Genomic DNA, 19,804 nt, shown 5'->3' on the forward strand with positions numbered 1-19,804 from the left:
ATTTGTCTGAGATACAACTATTTAAAAATCTTGAATCTGAGTTTGAAAAAAATCTAAATATTGAGAAAATCTTTAAAGTTGTTCAAATGAAGTTCTTAGCAATGCATATTACTAACTAAAAATTAGGTTTGATATTTACAGTAGGAAATTTACAAAATATCTTCATGGAACATAAAAAAATATATTATAATTTTGACCAATACACTGTGTTGTTGTCTATTTCTACAAATATACCTGTGATACTGATGACTGCTTCTGTGCTGCAGAGACAGATTTATCAAATCGATGTTTGCAATGTTGAGAACATGAATAAAAATAACTAAAAGCTCAAAGTGTTTTATTGCATTTACTGTACTACTACTTTAAAGTGATTTGTAGTTTGTACGTTGCAGTACAAGTAGCTTTTGTTTTATTTCTGTCATTAATACCAATATTTTTGCTAAAAAATGACAAACTATGGCAAGTATTGGTGTGTCTGTGATTTTAACCAGAAAGCCAAATCAAGAACATTGACTGTATTCCTGCATTACATAAAATATGTCTTACTTTCATTTGATTTTATAGGCAAATATTTGGCCAAGTGTTGGTTTCACACTGGATTTATGTGTGTATATATATATATATAGCTTTAAGTAATAATGGTTAAGCACATGGGCTAGTCATTGGTGAACAGTTTTGAATTTCAAAGATTAATTTGATCAGAATTGTTCAGAATGGTTTTAAGATTGTTCAACTCAAATCTAGTGAAGAGCAGAAAAAAAGTAAGTCAAATAAATTCAATAAAAAAAAAAACAAGTTTCAGGTATGTTGAATGCAGCTCTTCTGCACAAGATTGGAGGTCAAATAGTTTTTATGCAATCGGATATAAACAGAAAATTGGGTTTTAAAAAAGATACACTTCATGATGATGGTGGCACTAGAGAGTTTGACATGTATGTCCCCAAAACTGGCCAACGTACATTTCAGACCATATTTGACCAAATAACAACCAATGCAAAACCTGGTACACGGAGTGGTCATTAGTCATTTGCAGTTTGGTGGTAAAAAGGTTGTTAGTGGTTGCATTATAATCGAAGGTTGCAAAACATAACCAAGGCAGAGAGTGTTTCTTGGGAATCAGTTGTTTATTACTACCATCCTTTCTAATTTCCTGAAACACTCTTTTTTTTCTCTCTCACCCATTGTGCAGATATAAACTAACAGTGTGCCGAGCCCAAAGGAAGGGATTCTCACCAGTGAAAAAACAGCTAATGTGGATTACGTATTCTTTGATTTTTGGAGCGTAGGATTGCTAAATTGATGTCCTGACCATGCGTTCACAACAAAGTTTCATGTCATTTATGAACAGCAAGGCCAATGCTATACCTAGAAAAGACATTGATCGCCTGTGCTGTGCAAAATGTCGCTTTTCCACCAAGGACACTGACCTGTTCGAGAGACACGTGTCCCATCATCAAGAGATAACTTTCTCCTGCGCGCTCTGCAGCTATGTTTCCTACTCTAAAACAGAGTCTCAGAAACACGTGGTCTCGCACACCGGCTCGTACCCATACAGGTGTAGCTTCTGCTCGTACGGAGCCGTGCGGAGAGATTACATGGTGAAGCATATTGTTCGTATACACAAGAGAAATGCGGAAGAAGGCTTTATAACTAACTTCACTGTATCCACCCCAGATACAGAAGGTCCATCTGTTCCTGACACTCTCGAGATTTCAGATTGGCCTGAAAGGAATGACCAGTGTGCAATTCCCAATTTCCATGTCGAACTCCCCAGTGGAAGTCAACCCAGCCAATCAACTGATATTGGTAAAACCGTAAACCAAACCAGGAGTAATCGTGCCCGGATGACCTACAGTTTCACTACGCCGTGTATGACCAACACAGCAACCATTGTTCCAGTTTCTAAGACTCAGTCCACCAGTGCCATTCCCAGCTGCGCTCCAAGCACGAGTCACTCATTAGGCAACGCGCCGCTAGTCGTTCTGAGATCACGGGAGGCAAACGGCAACCTATCCAACTCTCAACTCGGTGTCAATGGGAAAAACAAGGTTTCCATTTCGGAAAAGCTTATTCCGAAAGCCATGTTCCCAAGAATCCATGTTAGCTCTACAGGACAACTACAGCAAAGCCCAAGGGTGATGTTTTCTGAAAAGGCTATGGCAGCAAAAACCATTCCAAGAGTCCAGGTCAGAGCACCTGTTGAAGTGAACACCCCACTCAGAGCGCTGCTTAGTACACCCTTATCCAAGAGGAATATCCAGATGGATCAGAGGTCTAGTCAGTTCACAACAGGGACTAACGTAGGGATGCAGAAACCAGTTGTACTTCCCAGCAGTCCAATCAAACATCCCACTGCACTCCAGTCCAGAAAAGAGCAATCAGTCAAGAGCGACCTCCAGAGCACCTGTAGGATCCTCAGCAGAGACATCGAGCACATTATCCAGTGTCCCAAGTGGAACTGTTAGCGCCTTTGAACCAGCCAATTCAACACAACAAGCCTCTGACCGTGTCCTGCCCAGAGGAGATCAATATTCCTGCTGGGTGTTTGGTGGAACTGGTCGAGGTGAAAAATGTCAATGGGACTCGAGAGTTGGAGCTACGGTTGATCCCAACCCAATGGGAGTCCGCAAGACCAGAAGAGCAATGTGAATGATCCTTCATCAGCCACACCTGGAGGAAAACTGTCCTTCAAATGCCAAGTTGCCAAAGGGTGTCCAGTCAGCTCTTCCACGTCTTCATCATCTCATGAAGTCAAACAGCAGCAGCCTTTATCATGCACCAAAGTTCAGACTTTCACAAAAACTGTTCAGTCAGCACACCAAAGCACAGTGTTCTTCAGAGACGCCAGCCAAGAGCAAGCGTAACCCCAAGACCAAGGATCCAGAGATCATTACGCTCGAAGGTCCGGAACGGAGTTCTGAAAGCCTTCCTGTGATCTCATCCGTTTTCTCTCTTTGTCCTACGCCTAAGTCAACTCAAAGCATCTCAAAGTCCTTGCCAGAAATGCAACGCTGGACAGTTTCAATGAAAGAGCCGAAGGACGATGAGAAGAATGCAGAGAAACCGCTGGTCTGTAGTATTCTGATTAAAAAGGAAGATTCTGAGGAGAAACCAAAAGGTGCTTCTTCAGGTCTCAAAGAAACAAAGCGAGAGAATAAGACTAGTAAAGGCTCTGCAATATCGAAGACTCATGGTCAAGTGAAAAGAAAAGAGAAAACCCTAAACACAGGCCACTTAAAACAATCTTTAAATTTGACGCAACCATCAGTTTTGCCAAACCAGAGCGTCGTTCCATCCAACAAAGATGTCATTTCACATCAAGACAAGGGGGAATTCTGATCACGAGTCTGGCCAAAAAACACCATTCTTGTGTTTCCAACATGTATCCAAAAGTAGCTTTGTTCAGGAATTCCCAGTTCTCTGTTGGTACCCAAGAAGAAACCTCCAGAAGCCCCAACACGAGAGGAGAGTTTTGACGGCACGACCGGTTCTCAGCTGTACGCTAAGCGAGCAGAACGTGTCTGGAAGTCCTGAGGTGGCCATCAAGCTGATACTAAAGAGAAACCTTTGTGAAAGTGAAGAGAAGCACCAAGACTCTCCACCACGGAAAAAGCACAAGAAAGAAAAAAGAAAAGCCAAGAAACGCAGGTCATCATTGGTTGGGACGGGTCTTCCTCGACTCTTAACTGATCGTCATCAAGCGCTGAGATTAACTCCTCTGAAAGCGAATCAGCGCATCAAGCTTCCCGGTCCGAACCAGCCGGTTGTGGTTCTGAACCACCCCAATCCTTCAGTTCAGAGCGTCAATGTTGGGGTCCAAACCCTGAAGAACTATAAGTGGGTTCGCTCACTGGATCATCAGCAGGAACAGCAAACAAGGACACAGCCTTCCTTCAAGATGAAGCTCAAGAAAGTCCATGGACAGAAGTATCAGGTAATCGAGTTCGTTCTGAAGGGAGTCTCTGAGAAACCACTCTCGTAAAAACCAGCTACATACCCTTGTAGATATTTCAAGTATTGCTTTTTTTTTTTTTTTTAAATTTTAGAAAACACTTGTGGGATAATTTTAGAGTTTAAATGTAATAAAGCTGGTTGATGGACAATTATAATTCAATGCCAATAAACATTTAGTCAAATATGTTGTGATTACACTGAACAAGTATTAACAGTTCTGGTCATATTATAGTTGGGAATAAAAATAACTTTTTTCAACATTACTTACCCGGTCCTGCCCTGGAGCACTTGACCACAGCAATGACAAACATGCTCATATATATGTATAATATATAAAGAGAGATGTAAAAACAGAAAAAATGTCAAACTGAACTGCCAATATGTAGAAGTTATTCATAAGAAGTTCAGAGCTCTGAAACCAAGAGGTTCAAACAACACTAATGTCTGTTTTAGCATGTTGCGTGTTATTTGTCATGAATGTACAGGCTCATTTCAAACAGACTTAACGTTTGGAGATTCACATGAAGTGCACTCACTGAAATCATTCGTGTTTATCATATTACAAGCATGTAAGCATCAAGTGGCAGGTGAATCTTTTCTGGTTTTTGTGCACATGGTCATTATTGGGTGAGGCTTTCTCATTTGTGGGATTCAAACTTATGACGCACAGTAAAAGTGTTTTTTGCAAACAAACAAAAAGGTTTGATTATACAGACTCAGTATTTCACTGTAAACTACAGCACACGTACACTCACTGTTTAAAGTCTGTACATCAAACAACTTTACTTTTGTAAAATATACGGTCATTAAACAGTCGAGACGGTTTGATGTGTTTATCATTGTAGATCTACCTCAAATGATCAAACCAGTAAACTGACTGTTTTCTTTTATTACTGTTACCATTATGTGAAGTTACAGCTGAGCGTTTGATTTTCAGGACATCTGCTCATTTATGAACAAACTGTTCAAGAAACTAAGCGTGTGTTTTATGTCAAACTATAATCTGTACATAGTTCTGAGGCTTCAGAAGCATAACATCTATTTTTAAATTATTCATGAAGGCCCAAAAATATTAAGTGTGATTCAATAAAACGTATTAAATGGAATAAAAGTTTCTGGAGAAATGGTTCTTGTGTCTGCACTCAATCAAACACTCACTTTCACTCTACATGTGTGTTAAAACATTGAATTCTTTATATATTTGATTGCTATACACCACCACATTATTAATTGACAGATTTTTCTTGGTTCTATCAGATGAGCTCTATGTCTCTTTTTTGAGTGAGTCAGACGTCACTAGAAATGACTTATAAAGTTAAGATGTCAGTTAAACGTCCCGGAGATGTTGCAGTTTGTATTTGCTCTTATTTCAACAGCTCGGTCAGATCCTGCTTTGTGATTGGGTACATCAGCACACACTGCCTCCCCTGATTGGCTGCCTCCGAAGGTTTCCGCCCATCAATGAGAACGATGGGAAAAATGGAGTGGAACCTGATGATGTCGGTGACGGAGTCGAACCTCTGAAAGACAAAGAGACGCGAGCTGATGATGCTGATGCTCGGTCAAACACTGCGCTGTGTGTGTGTGTGTGTGTGAGACTCACGTCATTGGTTCTCAGGCCTGTTCCCAGAGAGTATTTGCTGGTTTCATCACTGAAGCGGATCTGAATGTTAAACACTCTTTTGCTGTAAAACACAGCGAGGACCAAGGGCTCATAGGTAGTGTTCTTCGAGCAGTCGCGCACTAGAAAGGCTCCTTCCTGTGAACACAAGTCAGCTGGTGTTATACAAACATCATGATCTGTTTCTAAATCATTCATGCACAGTCCATATGTTTGTTTGCTGATTTGGTGATAATCTGCTCATCTGAACTGAAACAAATATCATGATGGAGTGAACCGGAGGTGTGTTTTACCCTGTTGACCAGGTGAAGAGCGTGTTCAGCGTCCACACGACTGAACCGCACCAACATACCAGTTCTGATCCTCCAATCCCTGCACGACAGACGTCAGATGTTAACTGTGGATTTTCTAAATGCATTTTATTGATCTTATTTTGAGCAATCTGTTCAGTCCTAGTCTCTTCTGTTCATCAAGGCTGCATTTCTTTGATCAAAAACACAGTAAATAGAGTGAAATCAGTGTAAATCATCTGTTTTCTGTGTGAATCTGTGTTAAAGTGTAATGTATTTCTGTGATGCTCCGCTGTATTTCAGCATCATTCCTCCAGTCTTCAGTGTCACATGATCTTCAGAAATCATCTCGAGGCGACTGGTATGGTCTCAATTTTACAATAAGTAAACTACAAGGTAATACAGATCCTAAGAGTTTAGAGAGTTTGCTCACTGTAGATGTGCCATTTCCCAGTGTGTTTCATGCAAATTACCATCCGTCCCCAAAAGGTGTGAACTCTGGCGTCTAGGACTCGATCAATGCAAATCCCAAGTGAGTCCCTTTCTGCGTTTGGAGGATTGTCTTGGTCTGATGTACTTATGGAAATGTTGCAAGAAGATTAGTGTGCTACTCTTGACTGAATTAGTTTAGTAATTTAAAAAAAGGATTAATCTATTTATACAGTAAAGACCGAAGATTTTTTTTATTTCTACATCATCTGAAGCTGAATAAATCATCTCTCCAGTGATGTGTGGTTTGTTCGGAGGATAATATCTGTCTGAGATACAACTATCTGAAAATCTGGAATCTGAGGGAGCAAAACAATCTAAATATTGAGAAAATCATCTTTAAAGTTGTTCAAATTAAGCTCTTAGCATTTTACTAATCAAACATTAAGTTTTGATATATTTACGGTAAGAAATGTACAAAATATATTTACCTACTATCCTAATGATTTTTGTCATAAAAAAGAAATGTATAATTGAGACTCATACAATGTATTGTTGTGTATTTCTACAGATATACGTCTGTGACACTGATGACTGCTTCTGTGCTGCAGGGACATATTTTTAGTTTATTAACTTCATTAGCATACCTGAAAACTTCCTTTAAATCTAGCTGAAAAGCACCGTTTATTTCATGTGTCTGTTTTCTGGTATTGCTTGTAATTTGGAAAAGAGTCTTGAGCCCTGCACGACCCTGACTGCCACAGATGGTAGCAATTTTTTTTTTTTTTTAATAAAGGTTTTAAAAGCTATATACAGTATATATATTTATTTTTCTATGTTAATATTTTTTTTTCCAACAAATAGCCTACCTCATCTCTGTTGTTTTTTCTACTGAGGGATCACACTATATTTAACACATTGCACATTTTAGCACAGAAGCCTGAAAGACTTAAAATTACTTATATGTGACTTGATTTTTACCACAGATTTATTTTTCTTCATTATATAAAAGAGTGTATCCCCAGACGTGTTTGTGTTTAACGCCGTCCCAGTGTAAGAGTTGTGTTGAAAAGATCAAAGACTTCTCTTCTGTCCCAGACCTGTCTGGAGGAACAAAAGGCCATTTGTCATTCCTGAAGACACGGAGGATAGAGATCTACATGTGTGTTCATCGGGGGTCTGCTACTGTCACACCTTTAGCTCAGCGGTGATTGGTCAGTTTGAATGTCTCACGGTCGGGTTATAGTCACATGGTCCAGCAAGAGACAGAAGAAGATTGTAACTGTTTCTCTCTCTTCAGCTGGAGTCCTCTGCTTGAGGCTCTCTCTCTCTCACACACACACACACACACACACACACACACTCTTTTTCTCTCTCTCTCTCTCTCTCTCTCTCTCTCTCTCTCACACACACACACACTCTTTCTCTCTCTCTCTCTCTCTCTCTCTCTCTCTCTCTCTCTGTCTCTTGCGCTCACACACACACAATCATTGTCTCTATCTCTCTCACACACACACTCTATCGTTCTCTCTCTCTCTCTCTCTCAGGTAACATTTTACATAAGTGCTGGTTACATGTATGTTTATGTTTTACCATCCTTCATCTATTTTAACCAATTCAAGTGAAACCATAATGAAGTACTGTTAATTAACCACTCCGATTATTAATTATGTGTCTTGATAACATTGAAATAATACCTATAGCAATACAATAGTCAGGTAATAGCAACACTCTCACACATATTTAACTATTCTAACTGCACTTCTGTCACTGGTATAAGAAGCAATCCTCCAGCCTGAACCACTGCAGGGAAACCACCTTTACACACACACACACACACACACACACACACACACACACACACACAGAGCAGTGGGGGGTTCCGAGACTCGAACCCACAACCCTAGGGTTAGGAGTCAAACTCTCTAACCATTAGACCACGACTTCCCCACACCACTTTCATGTTACACTGTTTTTACTGTATTTTTGATCAAGTTAATGCAGTTTTTTAAAGATTTCTTTCAAAAACAAACAAAAAAAATCTTAATCATTTCAAACTTTTGACAGGAAGCATGTTCTATTGTAAAAATCTAAATACTGTATCCTTTTCCACCTAAACTCCGCCCACAAACCGTCTGCAAGCTCACATTTAGACCCAGCGAGCTCCATTTATGAGTGCCATGCCCACATTTCAACATCCAATCGGCAGACAGAACTGAATCTCCTCCTCTTTTTAATAAATCTGCTACAGTAGCTGCTTCGGTTTCCTCTCAACGTCTCTGTGTACTGATTAGGATCGAGGCTAACTGCACTAATAACTGAAGCGTGAGTGATAAAGCAGTATTTAACGCTGTGTTGTACCTGTGCAGGTTTGCTGTGGTTGGTGAAGCTGCCGAGGGCTTCTCCTTTAGCACGAGGCCATTCGTGATGCTGCTGTTTCCTCACGTGTGAATCTGAAACGCATCCAGAGAGTTCTTCAGACTCGGTGACTGTGAGCCGCTTCAGCTGTGATTCAGTGAGACTCTTACCCAGCGAGCTCGTCTCTCTCTCACAGCAGCTGCAGGAGCACACAAACACAATCACACACATCAGCCTCCGATTAATGATGTTAAAGCACAGAGTGTGTGACTGCGCTCAGTACCTGTCCAAATCCTGAGACTCCAGATCCAGAGAAAACCTGTGAGACGTGTGACCTGCAGAACAGCAATATTATACTTCATTATTACAGCTTATATTATATTATATTATATTTTGCAACATAACTTACTTGAAGATGATGAAGTATTAACCTGAGGGTGAAATGGAGAATAATTATTATTTACATGAATTATCTGATTCATGTTTGGATTTCTTGAATACACAATTTCTTTATATTTGAAACATCCTTTTCTTTAAATACAACATGTATTGGTCAGAATAATGGTTATATATATATATATATATATAAATCACTGTTTGACATGGGTTATTGGGTGATTCTGAGGAACACTAGGGTGGATAAAGATGAATCAGAAGTCTACATGTATGGTAAACGGGAATAGAAGGTCTTATTAGAATCTGTTCAATTATCCAATCAATTCTGAAAGTCTTTGTTCAATGATAAATGAATATGCATCTAATGTGCAACCTTGTTTGTGTTTCGGTTTTTCCCATGATCCCCTTTGGTAAGGGAAACTGATAACTGAATCATTCAGTCCAATGGGCTTTCCTCCACATGTACTGTTTTTATTTCTAGCCAGCGATCTATGATGAATAGCATGGCATCAGAACAGGTTTTTTGTAAAAAGTAAATTAAACTGAGTATGGATCAAGCTTGTCTGTTTGACTTTGTGTTTGTAAAAAATGGAGCTTGTCTTCTCGCCAGACATGGAGTTTTTATAGCTGAAATGCCATCCCTATTATCTACCGAGGGAATATACTGCGGTGTTTATAGCCCCTATAGTTTACACCCGAACCCCCCCCCCCCCCCCCCCCCCAAGCTCCATGATGTGCTAAGCGCACTAGAGACGGCTCACCCCGATGACATTTTTATTGCAGCTGGCAACTTTAATCAGTGCAAATTACGGACTGTTTTTCCCAAATATCACCAACATCTGGACATTCCCACCTGCGATAAAACACACTGGACAAGGTTTAAAGCAACATACGTGATACATACAGTGCTGCACCGTGCCCCCAATATGGACACTCAGACAACACCTCTGTTCATGTACCCGGCCTACAGACAAAGACTCAAACAACCAAACCCTGTCACCAAACAGGTTAGGCTTTGGACCCTACAAACTGAGGGAATCTCACAGACCTGTTTTACTCTGACAGACTGGGATGTGTTTAAAGCTGCAGCCACTCTTCTGTCAGCATGCAGGATTATGCTAAGTATGCGACTGGGTACATTAGCACTTGTGTTGATAACGTAGTATTCACAATACAAGTCAGGAAGTTCCCCAACCAGAACCAGGTACGCCACATGCTGTGTGCTTGATCTTTTGCATTTACAACAGGCAACAAGACAGACTGAGAAAAGCCATTACCACTTTTCCTTCCCAAGATGAATCCTGCCTGGAGACTATAGGGCCAGTAGCACTCACTCCGATCATTATGAAGTGTTTTGAGAGAGTGGTGCTGACTCACATTCAGAGCATTATGCCGGACATATTCGACCCGCTGCAGTACACATATCAGGTCCCACCCTCCATACTTCCCTTTCTCACCTGGAAGATAAGGAAACTTATATCTGGATGCTCTTTATTGATTATGGCTCCGCCTTCAATACGTTCATCCCTCACAAACTCACCCAAAAACATATTGTACCTGGACTACAGAACAGCATTAAAAATGGCTAGATATGATTACTTTTAGTCTCTTTTAGAAGAAAACAAACATAACCCCAGGTATTTATTAAATACAGTGGCTAAATTAACGAAAAATAAAGCCTCAACAAGTGTTGACATTTCCCAACACCACAGCAGTAATGACTTTATGAACTACTTTACTTCTAAAATCAATACTATTAGAGATAAAATTGCAACCATTCAGCCGTCAGCTACAGTTTCGCATCAGACAGTGCACTATAGACCCCCTGAGGAACAGTTCCACTCATTCTCTACTATAGGAGAGGAAGAATTGTATAAACTTGTTAAATCATCTAAACCAACAACATGTTATTGTAAGCTGGCCAACTAATGCCTTATACACAAGTATGAGCCAGTGCTTGTACTTTCTTATATGAAGTGAAGGCCAACCTACCATTTCATACAATGCACAATGATGAGTGTGATATTTTGTGCAAGTTATAAATCTTAGAGCAGAGTGATAAACAGAATCTAATGATTGTAAGAGAGCTTTAGTGGTATTTCTGTAAAAAACATCTCCATAATCTAAGATAGGTAAGAAGGTAGATTCCACCAGCTTTCTCCTGGCTGACTGTGAAAAACATGCACTATTCCGAAAATAAAACCCCAGCTGCAACCTTAACTTAGACAACAGTTGTTTAACATGTAACTTAAATGAGAAGTCCTCTTCCAACACAAACCCTAGATATTTGTAAGAGGAGACCAGTTCTATACTTTTACCTTGCAGAGTGTAAAGAGGTGTGGGAGAAGAATCAGACTTGTGTTTCCTAGAAAAGACCATGTATTTAGTTTTCTTATCATTCAGGACTAATTTTAAAGAAAACAGGTTACGCTGAACTAATTCAAATGCTTTCTGCAACTTTAAAATGCAATTGTCAATAGAAGATGCAAAACAGTAAATAATGGTATTGTCGGCATATAAATGAATACTTGCGTCTGATAGATTATCACCAAGATTGTTAATATATAATGTAAACAACAGGGGACCCAAAATGGACCCCTGTGGCACACCAGATTCAATGGTGAGCTTATCAGAAAGAGACCCCTTAATTTGCACTCTTTGACACCTATTCTTTAAATAGTTCCTAATCCAACCTAATTCGGTTTCAGAAAGACCAATACACTGTATGTTAGACCCTATACCATCTAAGCTCCTAAAAGAGGTGCTTCCAGAAGTCATAGATCCTCTTCTGACTATTATTAATTCCTCATTGTCATTAAGATATGTCCCCAAAACTTTCAAACTGGCTGTTATTAAGCCTCTCATCAATAAACCACAACTTGACCCCAGAGAACTAGTTAATTATAGACCAATCTCGAATCTCCCTTTTCTGTCCAAGATACTAGAAAAGGTGGTATCCTCACAATTATATTCCTTCTTAGAGAATAATGGTATCTGTGAGGATTTCCAGTCAGGATTTAGACCGTATCATAGTACTGAGACTGCTCTCCTTAGAGTTACAAATGATCTGCTCTTATCATCTGATCGTGGGTGTATCTCTCTATTAGTTTTATTGGATCTTAGTGCTGCGTTTGACACAATTGACCACAACATTCTTTTGCATAGACTTTGTTGGCATTAATGGAAATGCATTAGCATGGTTTAAATCGTACTTATATGACCGCCATCAGTTCGTAGAAGTGAATGAAGATGTATCATATCGATCACAAGTGCAGTATGTAGTACCTCAAGGCTCAGTACTAGGGCCGCTACTCTTCACGCTTTATATGTTACCCTTGGGAGATATCATCAGGAAATATGGTGTTAGCTTTCACTGTTATGCTGATGATACGCAGCTCTATATTTCCTCGCGGCCTGGTGAAACACACCAATTAGAAAAACTAATGGAATGCATAGTCGATATAAAAAAAACTGGATGACGAGTTATTTCTTACTTCTAAATTCAGAAAAAACAGAGGTGTTAATTATTGGACCTAAAAACTCTGCTTGTAATAACCTAGAACACTGTCTAAGACTTGATGGTTGCTCTGTCAATTCTTCGTCATCAGTTAGGAACCTAGGTGTGCTACTTGATCGCAATCTTTCCTTAGAAAGCCACGTTTCTAGCATTTGTAAAACTGCATTTTTCCATCTCAAAAATATATCTAAATTACGGCCTATGCTCTCAATGTCAAATGCAGAAATGTTAATCCATGCATTTATGACCTCAAGGTTAGATTATTGTAATGCTTTATTGGGTGGTTGTTCTGCACGCTTGGTAAACAAACTACAGCTAGTCCAAAATGCAGCAGCAAGAGTTCTTACTAGAACCTCCTGATCTCCTGATGCTTAATGTCACTTATCCTATATATTTAGTCCTGAGCAGCTGCAGGTCACGATAGGCTCTCGGTACATGAACTGTTAATGCCTCTATCTGCATAAGCTTAAAAAAAACAAACAGGAAGTATGACCATATTAGCCCAGTCCTGTCAACACTGGACTCTATGATTATGACTGTGACTGGCTCCTAGACTTCCTGTCTGGCAGACTTGGGGAAGTCGTGGCCTAGTAATTAGAGAGTTTGACTCCTAACCCTAAGGATGTGGGTTTGAGTCTTGGCTGGTAATACCACGACTGAGGTGTCCTTGAGCAAGGCACTGAACGCCCAACTGCTCCACAGGTGCCGCAGCATAAATGATGAACACTGCTCTGCTCTGGGTGTGTGCTCACAGTTTGTGTGTTAAATTACGAGCACGAATTCAGGGTCACCATACTTGGCTGTATGTCATGTCACTTTCACTTTACATGACTGTGTAGCCTCACATACAGACATCATCATACTGAAGTAAATGGATCGCTGGCAGGGAGCGTCCCACAGGAGGGAGGTGGCCAGTCTTGTGACATGGTGTCAGTACAAAAACCTCACCCTCAACTTGGACAAGAGGAGAACTCACCAGCCACTGTTTATCTGAGAGGGTGAGCAGCTTTAAATACCTAGACACTCAACACCACCCTGCTGGTTAAAAAGGTACAACAGCGGCTGTACTTTCTGAAGAGGGTGAGGAAATTTGGCATGTCACCTAAGATCCTCCACAACTTCTACAGCAGTTTAGTTGAGAGCGTCTTGACCAGCTGCATAACTGCGTGGTTCGGCAGCACTCAAGTGAGGGACTGCAAACGTCTGCAGAGAGTGGTGAAGACTGCTGAGAAGATCATCAGGACTCCACTGCTCCTCCTCAGGCCATTTACCATCACAGAGTCCACAGAAGAGCTGCATCCATCATTAAAGACCACAACACAGACTCAAGACAGAGGTATAGGAGTGTAATTTGCAGGACTCTTAAACGGGTAGCTAGCTAGTGGACTTATCGAAGAGAACAATCAGTTCATATTGTTTAATCTCATTGAATATTTGTTAATATTACTCACTCAGCCTCATCTCAATTTGCAGATCTGTTATTTTTTTAGTTGTTATTAATGTAGTTGCACTCAATTTGCACGTTACTGCACTATTTTTTTTTGCACATAAGTTAATAGTGTACATTTGCATATATAGATGTCATATACATAGTCTATATTCCTACTACTGCAGCATAATTTTATTATGTTTCTTACATTGTACATATGTATATATGTATAGTTTTTGCACTGTCTTGGCATTCATTGTGGACTGCAAAGTAAGAATTTCATTGCTCAGGGAAACTTGTTTTCCTCACTGGGTATATGACAATAAACACTTTGAATCCTTGAAATGAATTTGAGTTACTTACATTCCCTCGCTCACTCGGACTGGGTCTGAGAATAAAAACACAAATCAGCGAGTTAATGTGTGTGTGAGAGTTTTAAAGAGTTATTCAGATTTGAGCTAATGGGGTACATCACTGCAAATTATGACCATTTTATATTGGCTGGTCATTTTAATGTCAATGCGCTTACTATTTCAGAGCTTAAATTTCTGAAATAGTGATCTCTGACTTCAAGACAATTTTATTCACACTGTCACTTCCAAATCTATCTTCTTCATCTGGCCACGTTGACAGTCAGTCTGAGGCTTATTCCTCTGTTTCCTCTGAACGTTAATGTGATTTTTAATAAACTCAACTCGTCACTTTGACATATTTTGAGCTTCTAAATAATGCAATAAAAACACCTGTTGCTCTTATCAAGATTAGAATCCTGTGTGTGAGGTTAAAAGGTTCAGTCCTGAATTGTTTTAAACCCTAATCAAGAGATATTTCATATTTCAGTCTAGATCGGCACCGTTTCCTCCTCTTGAATCTGGAATGCCTCAGGGCTCTATTCTAGCACCTTTGCTTTTTCTCTCTCCTCTCACTTCCTTTACGTTAAATTCTGTTAAAAGATGACCCTTCTGCAATACAATCTTTATTTTCATACCTTGATGAGGTAAAGCTCTGGTTGGCAATAAACTTTAACCCAAAGACTGAGGTTATAATCTTAAACAGTCTAACACTTTTGAGTTTAACCCTTTCCCTGAGAAACATGGAATTTTCCAGTCTTCTGTGTTTTCACTGTTATACACTCGGTTGTGCTATCATGCATCTCCTGAATAAGTCCAGAATCTCTAGATCAAAAACACAATTGAGGAAGACGCAGAAACTAGCGATCTCATATGTAAGCAGATGTGTGTGAAAAAAAATATGATCATCAACAATAAACAGCATACAAATGAAAACTGGCTAATGTTAGCTAGTGAAATGGATTGGGAAAGGACTGTGAAGCATTGGTTGATGAAATAGATTTACTGCAGCTATGCTTTGATCATTGTACTGAATATGATCCAGATGTAGTTCTTAAGAAAAATATGGTTTTCTTAGCTTTCTTTTTTTGGGGTGCATTGCCGGTTTAGATATTCATACAACAACATATTCTGTGGGCCATTACATTTTTGTGAAAATTATAAAGAAATTCTGGCAATGGCTGGCAACTTTTCAAAAAACGCTGGCGGGGAAAGAGTTAAAAACTCTAAGATGAACATGTTTCCTCTGTTGTTGCTTCTAGCTTTTTTCAGCTCCGCTTTCCTTCTAAGATTTACCTAAAATTAATTTCCTGCCTGAAAAATCTCTTGAGAAAGACAGTGAGGACATCATTAAGATAGTCCATGTGACATCAGTGGTTCAACCGTAATTTCACAAAACTAGGAGAATACATTTTTTGTGCAAAGAAAACAAAACAATGATGTTTTTGTGTTATTTCCTGTTTTGACTATGTGAGTTTGTGCACCACTTTGGTCAGTCCTGGGGTGTGTGTGTGTGTGTGTGTGTGAGACTCACTGTGTCCATGCTGGTCTGCTGGTGTGTGTGTGTGTGTGTGTGTGTGTGAGACTCACTGTGTCCATGCTGGTCTGCTGGTGTGTGTGTGTGTGTGTGTGAGACTCACTGTGTCCATGCTGTTCTGCTGGTGTGTGTGTGTGTGTGTGAGACTCACTGTGTCCATGCTGTTCTGCTGGTGTGTGTGTGTGTGTGTGTGTGTGTGTGTGTGTGTGTGTGTGTGTGTGTGTGTGTGTGAGACTCACTGTGTCCATGCTGGTCTGCTGGTGTGTGTGTGTGTGTGTGTGTGTGTGTGAGACTCACTGTGTCCATGCTGGTCTGCTGGTGTGTGTGTGTGTGTGTGTGTGTGAGACTCACTGTGTCCATGCTGGTCTGCTGGTGTGTGATCTGGTCAGCGGTGACGCTGGTTCTGGTGCAGGTCTGGACGGAGGAGACTCATCAAACTGGTTAAACTGGTTAGGACAGTCAGTGATGGTCTGTACTGGTGGAGGCGGTAAACGCAGGTGATCTCTGGGTAATGATCTCACCGGCCTGAAACCACAGCACACCATCACTACACTGAACACCTGTGTTTGTCAGAGGTGTGTGTTTCAGTGTGACGTCTGTCTGCTGTGCTTGAATACCTGTGTGGGACTGTGAAAGCCTGTCAGGAAGAGATCCACACATATGATCATCAGCACAAACCCTCTCGGTGCACAAACTGATTCAAATGAGACTGAAAACTCAGGAATTATTAGCTGTATTATACTGCATGAACATTACTGCATATAAAGTTTGGCATCAGCATGATTTTTAAATGTTCTTGAAAAAGTCTGACTGAGTGATCGGTCTTACTGAGCCAAAACTTCTGAATGGTAGTGTATTTATTAATGAAAATAAGTCAGGGGTTTTCTTTACCCTCTCAGCAGATCCCATCAACTCCAATCGTCCATCTGCAGACACACACACACACACACATAGATTAAATTCAACACAAGCATCTTAATGCGGTTATAAAGTATTGCATATATTTTAATTCAAGTATAGTTTTCTGCAGCGGATGCACAGACAGACAGTACCTGAGGAGCTCTTGGGCAGTCTCCCAGGTTTGAGGTCTCTGTTGATGGCCGGACCTTTACATCCTGATGTTGTTACAAATGACAAACAACTTCATCAAATGTATCAAGTGTATTTTGTACTTTGAAAACTAACCAAGCAACAAAAACCACAGTTTCAGTTGAAGAACCAGAGACAGAACACAAGGGTTTTGTTAAGGGATTCAATAATAACCAGCCACTCTGGTTTAAAGGAATGTGAGCTTATGTGTCGAACAGCACATGTGTCGAGCGTGCATGTGTGTGTGTGTGTGTGAGAGAGAGTGTGTGTAAGAGTGTGTGTGTTCACTGCTACACTAATTACACTGATAAAGACTAGAATGCTAGAATTCGTGCCAAATGTTTTTACGTTGTGCTTCACAAACGTGCAGTGGATTCATTAAGGTTTTCAGGGATCTTAGAACCATAATAATATTTGGCTTCAGTGGATCTAAAAATGTGTTCAAATGGTTAATCACATACAAAATAAAGGTTTTTGTTTACATATATATATATATATATATATATATATATATATATATATATATATATATATATATATATATATATATATATATATATATATATATATATAAACACACACACTCATACTGTATATATTTGAAACATATTTACATGTTAATTTTTATATAATTTATATTATATATAAATATTTTTAATATACAAATATAAACATTTTTCTTATATACATGCATGTGTGTGTATTTATATATACATAATAAATAGACACAGTACACACATATATTTAGTAAACAAAAACTTTTATTTTGGATGTGATTTATCCCAATTAACCATTTGATGGCACTCCTCGTCTTATTTAATAATAAAACTAATTTCACATTCATATAAAAACACAAAATACCATTTCTCAAAATACAAATGGCAAATGAATTCTGAAGTAATTAAATCCATATCTTGAATAGATTTTGACTGAAATACTCTGACAGCAGGTGTGTGTGGTGGATCAGTGTGTGTTCTCACCTGGCTTTACACGCAGTGGAGTAGAACGAGTGTGTACAACATCCTGCAGACACAAACACACACCTGACACACACATCTCACACAACACCAATACAATCACAGAGACCAACAACACACTTACTCCTGCTCCGATGTAACCTTTAGGAGCTCGTTCAGCAGGACAGCTGTCTGTAACACACACACACACACACACACACACACACACACGGGTAGATAATCTTCCAGTATTAGTGAATATTCAGATGTGCTGAAGGCTGCTCTTCACTAATGAAACTCTCATGTTGGAGGTGCACTGACTGATCTGTGCCACTAGATGGAGACTTCAGAGAGACCTGATGAACATGATGATGACGTCAGCTCAAACTGAGCACTGCTTTGTGACGTCATGATCCTAACTGATACACTTTACCACACTGACACAGTTATAGAACTGATCTAAATAACGACCCTGCTGTCTTCTGTAGAGCTGAATCACATTAACTCTTTATTTCCTGGTTTGTTTCTGTGAAGCTGCTTTGCAATAAACAGTGTTGTATAAAGTGCTGTAGAAATAGATCTGGCTTGACAATCCTTTCATTATTACGAGCAGTGAACTGTTCGATCTAGTGAGCTAATCATTTAAAATGTGTGAGTCAAGTCTTTACTGTTCTGGTTTGTCTCTGCATGTATTTCACACACAAACACACTCTTGTGTCCCGTGAGCAGTCAGTGATTTATACACACCTTCATCCAGGTGTGTGTGTGCAGGTCTGATCCGCTCACGTCTGTTCCTGTCATCCTGAGGAATCAACACATGGGATGAGTGACACACACACACACACACACACACACACACACACACACACACACACACAGAGCTGATGATGTAATCACTCACCATCATTAGCAGAGACGTCTCGTCATCATCACACACACACAGACTCCTGCGACACACAACACACGTTATAACCCTGATCCTGTTTCAGTAACAATACTGCTTCCTGCTCTAACTAGTAGTGTAACTAATCAGCAATCAGATTCAGTAATAATATTAGTTATCCATCAAACAGCTGGTTAGTTTTGATGCATTAACCCCTGACTGACTGAAATCCAGTCACTAATTCTCACATTTCTGTGATCTCCAGCGGGACACAGACGAGCTCTCAATCAGACACACTGCTTCACACACACATCCCTCGGATCCCCTTCTCAACTATTACTAGAAAACAAAACGGTTTCTTATGAACTTACTGGATTTCTTTTGATAACATGCATCATGAAATATAATCACACGTGGGTGACAGGAGTTATAGCTACATGAAGAGAATAATACAACACTTTTACTATCGATGACCTAGTGTTGTAACATCTTCTGACCGAGATCCAGTGTGGTTTTTGGTGAAATGATGAGGCAGAAATATATAGTTAGTGATATTTCAGAAGAAGTTTTTTCTGGAAACTGACAAATACTCATTCCTTTAGCCAGAAAAGTAATAAGTAAGGTAATAATTTAACTGTTGAAAGGAGTAGTAACTTGAGTAATGAGCCGGACTCTGACCCACTTCTCCTGTTGAACAGAGACTGAACGTGTTGATTTCTTCAGCTCTGTGGAGTCGTGTCATGATCAGAGCAGATATTGAGCGTCTCTGGTGCTGAAAGATGCTCAGACGTGCACATGTCCACGCTGCTAATTTTAGTTTGAGCTCTTTGTGGTTTCCTGTCGCTTCCTGCTGCTTCCTGTTTGTCAGATCCACATCTGAGAACAGCTACAACACTCTTTAATTAGTACATTAATCACTTTATATGTCACAGACAGATGTTATTAAAATCAGTGCTCAAGTTCAAAAGTTAGTTTTTTCCTGTTTCAGCATGGAC

The 19,804-nt window shown here is 39.7% G+C and overlaps 1 protein-coding gene across 1 annotated transcript; it reads right to left on the reverse strand.

Moving 5' to 3' along the window:
• Window positions 1-5,318: 5,318 nt before the first annotated feature.
• Window positions 5,319-19,446, reverse strand: LOC113113343 (cytokine-dependent hematopoietic cell linker-like). Its single transcript, XM_026279458.1, has 17 exons — window positions 19,181-19,446; window positions 18,828-18,873; window positions 18,674-18,728; window positions 18,072-18,118; window positions 17,951-17,993; window positions 16,934-16,996; window positions 16,773-16,807; window positions 16,499-16,518; window positions 16,233-16,406; window positions 14,358-14,382; window positions 9,062-9,083; window positions 8,936-8,987; window positions 8,823-8,851; window positions 8,656-8,747; window positions 5,915-5,947; window positions 5,558-5,713; window positions 5,319-5,474 (listed from the first exon to the last, which is right to left on the reverse strand). The coding sequence occupies exons 1-17, from the start codon at window positions 19,198-19,200 to the stop codon at window positions 5,319-5,321; spliced, it is 1,068 nt and encodes a 355-aa protein (XP_026135243.1). The 5' UTR covers window positions 19,201-19,446.
• Window positions 19,447-19,804: the final 358 nt, after the last annotated feature.

Source organism: Carassius auratus, chromosome 14 (genome assembly GCF_003368295.1).
Source record: "Carassius auratus strain Wakin chromosome 14, ASM336829v1, whole genome shotgun sequence".
Classification (NCBI taxonomy): Eukaryota; Metazoa; Chordata; class Actinopteri; order Cypriniformes; family Cyprinidae; genus Carassius; species Carassius auratus.

Bases quoted from the DNA above. Each gene is read 5' to 3' on its own strand.
- LOC113113343 (XM_026279458.1), bottom strand. From the start codon at position 19,200: ATGTTATCAAAAGAAATCCA. The intron at 18,729-18,827 runs GTGAGTGATTAC...TTGATTCCTCAG, and splicing joins AGACGTCTCTGCTAATGATG to GATGACAGGAACAGACGTGA. The intron at 5,948-8,655 runs GTACAACACAGC...TCTGTCGTGCAG, and splicing joins ACCACAGCAAACCTGCACAG to GGATTGGAGGATCAGAACTG.